This window comes from Caretta caretta, chromosome 7 (genome assembly GCF_965140235.1).
Source record: "Caretta caretta isolate rCarCar2 chromosome 7, rCarCar1.hap1, whole genome shotgun sequence".
Classification (NCBI taxonomy): domain Eukaryota; kingdom Metazoa; phylum Chordata; order Testudines; family Cheloniidae; genus Caretta; species Caretta caretta.
Window position 1 is genome coordinate 4989833 of NC_134212.1, and position 12185 is coordinate 5002017.

At 46.2% G+C, this 12185-nt stretch overlaps 1 protein-coding gene across 10 annotated transcripts in view; it reads right to left on the reverse strand.

Moving 5' to 3' along the window:
• The window catches only part of CADPS (calcium dependent secretion activator), a 389708-nt gene that overhangs the window by 213625 nt on the left and 163898 nt on the right, over positions 1 to 12185 (reverse strand). For all 10 annotated transcript variants that reach the window (XM_048859020.2, XM_048859018.2, XM_048859022.2 and 7 more), the window contains exon 5: positions 3960 to 4196. In XM_048859020.2, coding sequence (XP_048714977.1) covers positions 3960 to 4196 — 237 coding nt within the window. The remainder of the gene's footprint in view (positions 1 to 3959; positions 4197 to 12185) is intronic.

Consider the following 12185-nt stretch of genomic DNA (forward strand, 5'->3'; position numbering starts at 1 on the left):
GCTGCGCGTAACCAGCAGCCAGGCGATTTGCCTCAACCTCCCACCCCGCCATAAACGTCTCCCCCTTACTCTCACAGATAGTGTGGAGCACACAGCAAGCAGTAATAACAGTGGGAATATTGGTTTCGCTGAGGTCTAAGCGAGTCAGTAAACTGCGCCAGCGCGCCTTTAAACGTCCAAATGCACATTCTACCACCATTCTGCACTTGCTCAGCCTGTAGTTGAACAGCTCCTGACTACTGTCCAGGCTGCCTGTGTACGGCTTCATGAGCCATGGCATTAAGGGGTAGGTTGGGTCCCCAAGGATACATATAGGCATTTCAACGTCCCCAACAGTTATTTTCTGGTCTGGGAATAAAGTCCCTTCCTGCAGCTTTTGAAACAGACCAGAGTTCCTGAAGATGCGAGCATCATGCACCTTTCCCGGCCATCCCACGTTAATGTTGGTGAAACGTCCCTTGTGATCCACCAGAGCTTGCAGCACTATCGAAAAGTACCCCTTGCGGTTTATGTACTCGGCGGCTTGGTGCTCCGGTGCCAAGATAGGGATATGGGTTCCGTCTATAGCCCCACCACAGTTAGGGAATCCCATTGCAGCAAAGCTATCCACTATGACCTGCACATTTCCCAGGGTCACTACCCTTGATATCAGCAGATCTTTGATTGCGTGGGCTACTTGCATCACAGCAGCCCCCACAGTAGATTTGCCCACTCCAAATTGATTCCCAACTGATCGGTAGCTGTCTGGCGTTGCAAGCTTCCACAGGGCTATCGCCACTCGCTTCTCAACTGTGAGGGCTGCTCTCATCTTGGTATTCATGCGCCTCAGGGCAGGGGAAAGCAAGTCACAAAGTTCCATGAAAGTGCCCTTACGCATGCGAAAGTTTCGCAGCCACTGGGAATCGTCCCAGACCTGCAACACTATGCGGTCCCACCAGTCTGTGCTTGTTTCCCGAGCCCAGAATCGGCGTTCCACAGCATGAACCTGCCCCATTAGCACCATGATGCATGCATTGGCAGGGCCCATGCTTTCAGAGAAATCTGTGTCCATGTCCTGATCACTCACGTGACCGCGCTGACGTCGCCTCCTCGCCCGGTATCGCTTTGCCAGGTTCTGGTGCTGCATATACTGCTGGATAATGCGTGTGGTGTTTAATGTGCTCCTAATTGCCAAAGTGAGCTGAGCGGCCTCCATGCTTGCCTTGGTATGGCCTCCGCACAGAAAAAAGGTGCGGAATGATTGTCTGCCGTTGCTCTGACGGAGGGAGGAGCGACTGACGACACGGCTTACAGGGTTGGCTTCAGGGAGCTAAAATCAACAAAGGGGGTGCCTGTACATCAAGGAGTATTTCAGGCAGGACTTCACGGAGGGTTCCAATAAGAAATGGTGCACCTAAGTTATTGTCCTTATTAGAACAAGGAGGTTAGCCTGGCCTCTGACTGATACATGCCTAGATTTACCTCGCTGCACCTTCTCTGTGAGTGACTGCAGTGTGACCTAGAGGAATGAGTCCCCTAGACAGGGGAGGGGGGGAGGCAAATGAGTACAAAACAAATCTGGTCTATTTCTTGTTTTGACCCACTCCATCTATCTTTTACATCTTTGGCTGGCAGCAGACGGTGCAGAAGGACTGCATGCCATCCACATCTCATGACTGCTCAGCAGAAGATGGTACAGTACGACTGCTAGCAGTCCGTATCGCCTGCCCGCTCACCATAAGACGGTTCAATAGGACTGACTGCAGGCAGGACTAAAGAGAATGACCTGGTCAAGTCACTCCAAATTTAGTCCATGCTTGCAGTGGTATGGCGTCTGCACAGGTAACTCAGGAAAAAAGGCGCGAAATGATTGTCTGCCCTTGCTTTCACGGAGGGAGGGAGGGAATGGGGGCCTGACGATATGTACCCAGAACCACCCGCGACAATGTTTTAGCCCCATCAGGCATTGGGATCTCAACCCAGAATTCCAATGGGCAGCGGAGACTGCGGGAACTGTGGGATAGCTACCCACAGTGCAACGCTCCGGAAGTCGACTCTAGCCTCGGTACTGTGGAAGCACTCCGCCGAGTTAATGCACTTAATGCACTTAGAGCATTTTCTGTGGGGACACACACACTCGAATATATAAAACCGATTTCTAAAAAACCGACTTCTATAAATTCGACCTTATTCCGTAGTGTAGACATACCCATAGAGACTTATCAGTCTGCTACTTTGAGCTAATGGAACTGATCCCTTAGCTGAAGCAGGAGAAGCTTATGTGTTTAGGTCCAGAGATCCCAGGTTCAGTCCCTGTAGATGACTCACCAACGAGCGTCATTACACAGGAAGTCCAGTAGGATGACGCATGTGTTTATTTACAACACAGAATATATAATTTCCAACCTTATGTCTGTCTTACCAAAACTTTTTAGAAGGAATTTCTTTTTTCTTCTTTTAATGTTGATGAATCATCATGTTAACAATGTGTCTTCATTAAAAAAATCACATGGATGTTTCTGTTCTTCTTATAACTAGATATGCCATGGATAAATTAAAATTTCAAATTCCATTCTATGTATTCCCTGATGCATTGTCATTCACCTGCAGATTCTCTCATATGTACAGAGATCTCTGCAGATTCTCTGATGAATCAATGTTTCTTGGCCAAACTTCTACTGCACAAATGTTTTGTGCATATGAATGGATTGCTCACCCTCTAGAACTTCAAAGCTCCACTTATAATTCCTTCTGAATCGGTTTCAGTAGGGATAAACATGTTGAACAACACTGTCACAAACAGCCTGTTTATGAACGTCACATAATTTTCCTACAAGTAGGTCTAGTGCTTTGTGACATTTCACTGTTTCTTGGTACCTGTACACATACTAGTTATGCCAGGTTTGATGTCTACATCAAAGACATTAGCCCTGGGTTCATACACAACCAAATTTCCAATACAGCTGAACTGAATATTATGAATATCGTGAAGCCAATATTACCTTAAATATTTTAAAAGCTGAATTCAGTGATATTGTAAACAGTGGTGTAAGTTGCATGCCGTTAAATTGGGGTAATGGTGAAAATTGGTGCAACTTACACGGCAAAGGGGATATTTAGCAGAAAACACAATAGACAAGTATGGAGGAAACGGTAAATATAAATCCTCTCATTTTACACCTTTTTCAGGTCCGCTCTGTGTATGCTCAAAAGCTTGTTTCTCTCACCAACAGAAATTGGTCCAATAAAAGATATTACCTTGGCCACCTTGTCTCTCTGACGAATAAAGTGAAATCTCTACTTAGCAATAATCAAACGCAAAGACACCTAAAGCACAAGGTTTTAGTAGTTTAGGAACCAGTAATAAAGTCTCTATGAAATTACACTGACGAATATTTCTATCCCAGAAGTTCTATTTTTGATTTTAAAAACCCACATAACCCTGCTATTGCAAAAAAGCAAAGAGAATGAAACTTTGCAGTTCCCTGAAATAGTGTGTTTTTAGGAAGCATAGAGAAATGAGGCAGCCAGATTAGTCCCTGGATTAATTCCACCCAATTTCAGTGGAGTTGCCCTGTGGATGATTTAGCTCATGGTTTCTACACTTGGTAAAAACATTGCGACACTGTGAAGATGCTAGTTAATTACACTACTGTTTGAGTGTAATTACACTACTGACTTGATACAAACTACCTTGAATTTCACATTAGTATAATCTCCACAGATTATTCTAACAAGACTGGGAGAAATCTGAAAGGGCACATTATGAACCTTGGTAAAAGCATTTTATAATTCTTCCCTTTTAGGGAACAAAGCCCTCTTGCGGATTAGGAGATCCTTTTACTGATCTCTGCCCCTCAAGCTGTTATTTTAATATCTACTCTCATGGCTCAAACTGGCTAGGCATTGATTGGTGTGATTCTTAATCACACTAATTCAGCACATTATATGTTCAAATGGAGACAGTTTGTAGCTTTTACCTCCAAGGAGAAAGACAGCACAACATCTGACTTTGAAAGCTGGTTTTCATTTTCTTCTCCCAGGTCAATTATTGAGGTGTTGTGGCTGCGTTTTAGCTTCTGTAACTTGAACTCAGAACCTCCTTTGGACACTGGCATGCTTTCCAAGTTTGCCATCAGCAGATTGACAGAAGACTTCAGCTCCTCGATAAACATGTTTTCCATTTCTTTGGATACAAATTTCGGAAATTTGCGCTCCTTGGATTAAAACAACAAGAAAAATGTGTTAAGATTTAATGGACAGTCAAGAGTCTCTTGAGCAATCTGGTTATGCCTCCACATGCAGCTGGAAAGTGCCTTGCATGAGGAGAACTACCACCATCCATAACAGCTGTCTCCCAAGCCCCTTGGATGGATACATTACCTTTAGCAACTGGCTGAATCAGTGCCTGGAATTTATGTGATAAACTGTAGCTTCCTGGATGCATTTCTCAGTTTCACATTCATTATCTGTTAATACAGCTTGTCTCCTATATACATGCCTCAGCAGTATACACGCCCTGGCCCACATCCGCAACTGGTGGGTGTTGCCATAGCTACACTGAAGTAAATGGAGCGTCACCAAATTTACACAAGCGAAGGAATGGCACCCTGGTTTTTATCCCCTCATTCAAACGACAGATTCCTCCATAGAGGTCTGCTCAGGCCTAATTTTAAAGTCCAACTAGGATGCAAACCAGAGCCGAGCACAACCAACCCGAACCTAACCCAAGAGCCTCGTGATATTTTCAGAATTGACCCAAACCCGACACTTGCATGAGACACTGTGTCAACGCTGCGGACTTGTCCTTGGGGCTTGGCCCGTTGGGCACTTCCCACTCCCTTGGCCCGTGATCGGTCTCTGCGTGTGGGGTTGTCATGGAGGCGGCTGTATGTGCTGCTCCTCCTGTCCACTGGTGCTTTGTTGTGCTGTGTGTGAGGTGCTGCGACTGGTTAGCACACTCGCTCTGCAGCCCACGCAGAGCTGAGAGAGGTGGCGACAGCCAGCAGGAGCGGGACAGGCAGCTACTGTGCTGACCCCATGGGCAGGAGGAGGTGATCACAGATGATCTGACTCAGAGAGCCTTGGGTTGTTTTTCACGCACAACCTGAACCCAATGCTTGTAGTCAAGTGCTGTCAGGTTGCAGGGCTCTACTCTGCATGGGCCCAGCTGGCATGTACACCAGAAGCATCTTCTCCTACATGCAGCTCTGTCATTTCACCTTTATTACGATCTGCAATGCTCCAATATGCCTTGGGAATTTCCTATCTAGCTGCATAGCACCCGTAGCACAAACACACCAGGATTTATTCTCACAGCGCCCTCACAGAAGGGTTCAAAAGGATTATTGTCCCCTTTTTACACAGGTGGGACTGAGGCACTGAAGTGATTTCTCCAAGGTCACCCAGAGTCTGCAATAGAGCCAGGAGCTGAATCTTGATCTCCGCAGTGCCAGGCCAGTGCCTTGGCTACAAGGCATTGCCAGCTGTGCCCTGCTGGGGGTTGGGTTTGTATATGTCGGTAAATATTTGTCAGTGATTTGGGCGAGGCTGTCAATTTCACTTGCGATGTCACCTAGGCTTTGACTCCAGATCTCCCAGCTGTTTTTTTCAACACCCCCTGGTTGTCTCATTATGGTTCTGAAGTGCGAATGGGGATCTAGGCCCTGGGCACTGCTACCGTGGGATGGGAGTTTAGAGGTGACCGACTAAGCTTCATCCCAGTTACAAGCTCAGGATCCTAAGGCCTAAGTCCTGGTTGCTGCACTGAACCCAAGCAATGGGCAGCAGCTTGGGCTAACCAAGTATTCCCTCCCATGGGGCAGGCAGGATAGGCCTCGGGGCAGCAGTAGCCCACACAGCCTCCCCCCCACCTCATTCTCATCCATCGCAGGAGAAGGGTTTGTACAGATCCGCCAGCCCTGGGTCTCACCTGCCTGCCAGGGCATATGCAGCTCCGGCAGAGCTCCGTAGCTCAGAAGGGGCATGGGGACTCCATGTGGGCTCCCTGCAGGCTTCACAAACCCCTAGGACACATACCCGTTCCACTCCCTACCCCACCTGGGCTAGGAGTGGGCAGGGCCTGCTGCCAAGGCATTAACTAAATGAGGAATAAACACTGGCAGGAAATGAAGCAGTGAATGATTCTAGTCCCCTCAGCACCTTCCCTGCAATTTCTTTGCAGCAAACTGGCCAGGCAGGTAATTCAAAGGGCAATCTCTCTTTCAGGCCAAGATTTTCAGAAGGCCTCGAAACCTGCACTTGAGGCCTAATGTCAAAAGAGAGCTCAGCTTCCATCTAGGCATTTCAGTGGGTGGCTAGATTTTCAGGAGTTCAGCCCGTTGTCACAATGGTAGCGTGTGGGTGCTGGGGACCTGCGGTAAAACTTTCAAATGCACATAAGGATATGTCTACACCGCAAAAACAACAAAAAACCCATTGCAGTGAGTGTCAGACCCGGGTCAACTGACTCTGGCTCGCACTCCAGGGCTAGAAATAGCAGCGTAGACATGCCAGGTCAGTCTCCAGCCCAGGATCCGAGACCCCCCCCACCCTGAGTAGTAAAGCCTGCACGGCTACGTTTAGCCCTGAGTCAGCTGACCCAGCACCCCCGGCTTGAAGTGGTTGTCATTTTAAACAGGGTTTGCAGTTTGGTTCAATGGCTCTCAGCATCCCCGCTACACAAATAGTTCCAACACCTCTGGCCAGCAGCTCATGAATTAAAAAGCCATCGACATTGTCAGTAAAAGGTTGCTTGGCAATGTTTTATTATTTCACTACCCAAGGATCCAAATCCAGGACTATCCATCCCCTTCGAAGAAATGAGCCTCTAATTCCAGGACTGTCGTAAGACATCTGATGCTTCTGTCCATCCCCCTAACTCATCTCTGCTTTTGACTGTTTTATAGGGGGCACCAGTAACTGTGCGAGGCATATGCTATCTGGTCAGAGTTCACTTCCAGAAAAAGCTCTAAAAACAGAACTGTGGAGACGACTTGAGAAATATCTTCTTACTCAAGGGCTGACAGTTCATAATGACACCATAAAAAGAGGTTCATAACATGCACCCTGGAAAAGAAAACAAGACCATGTTTCTGCCAAGAAACCTTCTTAAGGCTGTAGAAGAAATACAAACAGCAACACAGCCTGGCAGAGTGTATCAGAGAGTACTCAATGGTTTATTCATTACAAACACATATCAAAGCAACACTTGTGCCAGACAATTAAAATGCAGCCTTCAACCTCAAATCTCCATTGTCAGAAACTATCCTCTCAAGTAAATTATTCCTGGCCTAAATCAAACTATCTAATCGTGTTGTTTGATGGCCCGAGCATTACATAAGACAGACCACCCATAAAAAAAATCCCAATGTTTTTTAAATGGTGGGAGATATTTTTGAAAGCACTGATGCTCAAACATTTATGTCCCGTCCCTGCACTACTCATCTCTCCCAAAGTACCACCTTCTGAACTGCTTCCATACATCACATTTCAAATGCAGTAACTATCAGAAACAAAAGCTCACTATTTGTTACCAGTAGCTTCTCCATCAAGGCCCAAACCCTGTAGTTCTTGTTCAGACGAGACTTCCACTGAAGTGGGTGGACACATCTGTGAGACAGGTTGGAAATCTGGGGTGTGTGTGTGAGGCAGCTCAGAGGAGGAACAAATTGGATAGATATTCATGGGGTGGTGGGAGGGTCAACAGATGGCTGGCAAGTGGGGTGAGCAGGACCGATGGTTGAGGGTGGAGAGTTGAGGCACTTTGGAAGTGGGGCAAGATGGATTTATCTGTGTGTTAGGTTATCAGGTTCTAGGACATTATATGGAGATGCAGATGTTGACTCATCCTGACAGGAGGACCAGGTGAGTCTCACTAAGTCCAAGTCAAAGAAAAAGGACAGGAGGAGTCTCTAAGGCTAAAGGGGAGGTAAGAGGAATAAAGCAGCCCAGAAACGTGCATGTTTGTTCCTTTAAATACTAATAGAAAACTGTGGGATGGGGCCTGAGCTTCTGATACTGACGGCGCATGTGTGCGGTGCTGAGAACCGGTGGGGACTCTGCCCTTTCATGAGCTGTCTGGGGAGCAGTGGGAGGCTGAGATAATGACACAGGTGGGTGTGAGAAGGCAGAAGTAGCAGGTGATGATACAGCAGATGAAATGTCTGGGTGGGAGTTAGCGAGCTGAGGCAGGATGGCAGGGATGGATAGCACTGGGGTGAAGCAGAGAGAGCAAAAAGGAGTGAGCCCCATGTAGGAAGGCTCCCACTGCTCTCGCACAAGGGAACTGACTGGAAGAGGGGCAGGACTGCAGCCAACGGATTCTCAGCGATAGACTCCATTATGATTATGATGGTATCACCCAAAGGCCTTAATCAGGCCTGGGGCTCCATTGTGCCTGGCTCATAGAAACACATGATTCATACCCCAGACCTCCCACCTGTGGAGGGGTGGATGCAACAGGGGGAAGGCTGTTATAGCCCCGTGAGTGGGGAGTCGTCTGGCAGGAGGATTCCATCCCTTCCATAGCACTCCCCTCCGTCTAGGCTGTGTGCTCGAAAGAGAATTTTGCCCTAAACTATTAACCTTAAACCCCAAATATAGGGATAGGACATAAATTATATAATTAATTGTGTTCATTGACTATGGGACAACCAAGAGTGGGGCAGCACTGTGCTAGAATCATAGAAGATTAGGGTTGGAAGAGACCTCAGGAGGTCATCTAGTCCAACCCCCTGTTCAAAGAAGGGCCAACCTCAACTAAATCATCCCAGCCAGGGCTTTGTCAGGCCAGGCCTTAAAAACCTCCAAGAATGGAGATTCCACCACGTCCCTAGGTAACCCATTCCAGTGCTTCACTGTCCTCCTAGTGAAACAGTGTTTCCTAATATCCAACCTAGACCTCCCCCACTGCAACTTGAGACCATTGCTTCTTGTTCTGTCATCTGCCACCCCTGAGAACAGCCGAGCTCCATCTTCTTTGGAACCTCCTTTCAGGTAGTTGAAGGCTGCTATCAAATCCCCCCTAACTCTTCTCTTCTGCAGACTAAATGGCCCTGTACAAACACACTAATAGACTGTCCCTGTCCTAAAGAGCTTACAGTCTAAACAGGCCAGACACAGGGTGGGAGAAGTGGTCTAACACAGGCAGAGTGAACAATGTGAGGGCTGCAAATGGCATGGTAGTTCTAGGATTTTTTTTTGTGGGGGTGAGTGAGCAGGATTTGGTTAGGAGGAGACCAGCTAAATGGAAAGAAGAAAAAGTGAGCGGGGACATTGAAGGGAAGGGGGACAGAGCAAGGAGAAGAGGAAGCAGGGCAGGTGTGGGATGAACCTGTGGTGAAGAGAGACTATGAGGGATGCAGCAGGAGAGGATTAGAGCAAACAGCCAACTGGCACAGGGCAGAGAAAGCCCAGTCAAAACTCAAATTCTTGGACTTCACTAGCGTTGCAAGATCCCTGCCTGGGCTACTTCTGAATTTGCTCCTACTGGCTCGAGTCTCTGGCTGGCTCCTCCCTGCAGTTTTTTCAAGACCACCTGGGGAAAGTGGGAACCACATAGGGCGAGATGTGAGATGCTCTCAACTGCGCTGAAATATATACCTCTGGCTTGGTGCAATGAGACTGCCAGCCATAATCCTGCTTTCATTTAATATGCGGGAAATATGGTCCAAAACCCAGGTGCAGCAATCCATCCCCATTCAGCAGAGCATTTGAACCAGGTGCTTAACTTTAAGTCAGTCCTTAAGTTCAGCTGATTTTAAGCGTAGGTGCTTTGCTGAAGTGGGGCCCAAAGCAGGACTCCACTGAACACCAAAAGCTGCATTTGAGCTGTCCTGGGCAGAAGAAAAGACACAGCTCTGCTCGAGTGTTCCAGTGTGTGGATCAGGTTACTGAGTGATCCTGGGCAAATAACTTATTCAAAGTCCCATAGCTGGCCATTAAGTGGCTCAGCAAAGACAACAGCACTGGGGCACTCCTGCCACTTGGTCCTACTAGACCGCACAGCTTCCACCACATCTTAATTGAAAATATCCTAACTTTAATTTCTTATATGATGAGAATCTACCATTAGAACTGAACTCAGTGATGGGCACCTTGGTGCTGCAAAGTACTTTTTAGTGCATCGATTTAGTGCACAATCAATCACCGTGCATGATACAATTCTGCAACATGGACCAGTAAATTAGAGATTTTTCTTTTCATAAAATTAAAGACTAGCCTGGAACTGAATTACCAGCTATGATAAGTGAGTACAGAAACTAATTTTGTGCAGAAACTATAGAGAAGGATCCAGAAAATCATCTGGATGCCAGCAAAAAGCAGCATCAATGGAGTTGTGAGAATAGCAAGTATTTTAGTATGCAGTTGCTGTAGGATTTTGACATGTTAAATTGGTGGCTAGCAGCAATCGTGGTAAAGGGATTAAGTAATAATATGTACTGAATATACTACCATGACTGATATGCTGGTTTCAAATACAATTTCCCTCCATGCTCCGAAGCTGCATTTTGAAACATGAGCCTGCAAAAGTGAAGTTTCAGAATATATTTGTTTTAGGAGCTTTCACATGGCCTAGTCTCATAGGCCTGGTAGCAGCTTGTTTATGTTTTACTGTCCTTGGGGGAAATGAAAATGGTATATTTATGTTTGCAAATATAACTCGTGCAGTTGCACCCTCTGCTGACTGCCAGTGAGTTATAAATAGTACTGCCCTCATTCAAAAATGTAGTAAACATAAAGTTAAATAAATAAATAAATAAATAGGTAGAACCTCTTGAATCAATACCCAAATGACCAGCTAACATTCTCAAAACCTTAGATGCTGGCAATACTTCATGTAGAGTTTCTCTTAAAGAAACAAGAGACGATTCAATATTTTCCTTAAAATAATAGGCCACCCCGATCTAAAAGAGGGGAAGAAGAGTCAGTTTTGATGATCTATCTGCCACGAACTTGCCATATGGCTCTCAGACAGCTCATTTTCTCCATCTGTAAAATAGGGAACATACCAGCTACCCTCCCAAGGATGCAGTGATGCAGGTTTGTACAGTGCTTTGAAAAATGCAAAGCAATCTGTAAGGATGTGATGTACCCACAAGTGCTGCTGCTAAATAATTAATAATAGACTACAAATACATACTTTACTCCCAATGATCTCAAAATACTTTACTTAGAAGCAGCTTCAAGATTGCATTCCTTGTAGAAGGCTTCAAAATTCTGGTACAATAACCACATTTATACTTCAGGGAATTACAGTTTATCATGGAGGGACTCATAGTGTGTCTTTTCTTCTCTAGAATAAACCAGAGGGGGTCAGAATTGGCCATTCATTTTGTGGCAGGGGTGTTGATCAAATCTGTCTTGTAAAATCCATTCAGGATTATTTTATTATCTGCCCTGTCAGGAAAGTATGGAGCCTTATTTGCTCACTGATATGGGAGGGCTTTGACAGTGTCAGATTTTTACCAAATATATAAAGAGACTGACTTTTCTGTGTTTGCAAAGAGGAGCGTGCATGGGTGTTTATCCTCAGGAACGAGGAACCCACCTGAGTGCCACTGACGGGGCTGGAGATATGCTGGCAGTCTGAATTTGGCAGTCTGCATTTATTCCGTATATTTGGCGGGAAAGGGCAAAACCAGCTTTTTCACAACACTGGCTGCTGGTGGAGGTGGGGAGTTCTGATTTGTTGTTTGCATCTTGAATTGAAGTGTATTTAGTTTGCTGATTAGATTTCTACTAGGTTTTTTTGTTTTTCTCTTTTCTTCTCATGGGGTATCCTGTCCTGACTATTGACTGCAACATTTCAGTTAGATCACAGAGATACTGAGCATGGTGCTGCAGAGCAAACAAGTTATGCCGTTCACATTTGGGGTTTGATATAAGTCTCAGGAGATTTGGCAAAATCAGAGGTGAAATCCTGGCCCCAATGAAGTCAGTGGCAAAGCTCCCAGAGCGATTATCCTTTTTAGGTCACCTGAAACTGTGAGAGAGCTACCCTGATACCAAACAGAGAAATGACTTGCTTCAGCAAGCTGTGGTGTGGTGACAGTCTGCCCCAGCGGAGTGGTGTGGTTCCAGATGCTTTGTTGCCAAGGTTAGTTTTGAGGGAGGGCTCATAGGCCTGCTGCACTGGATAGATATCAAAGGCAATTCAACTGTAACACGCGAGGAGGGTATTGTCCCAGACAGGAGTCTGACAC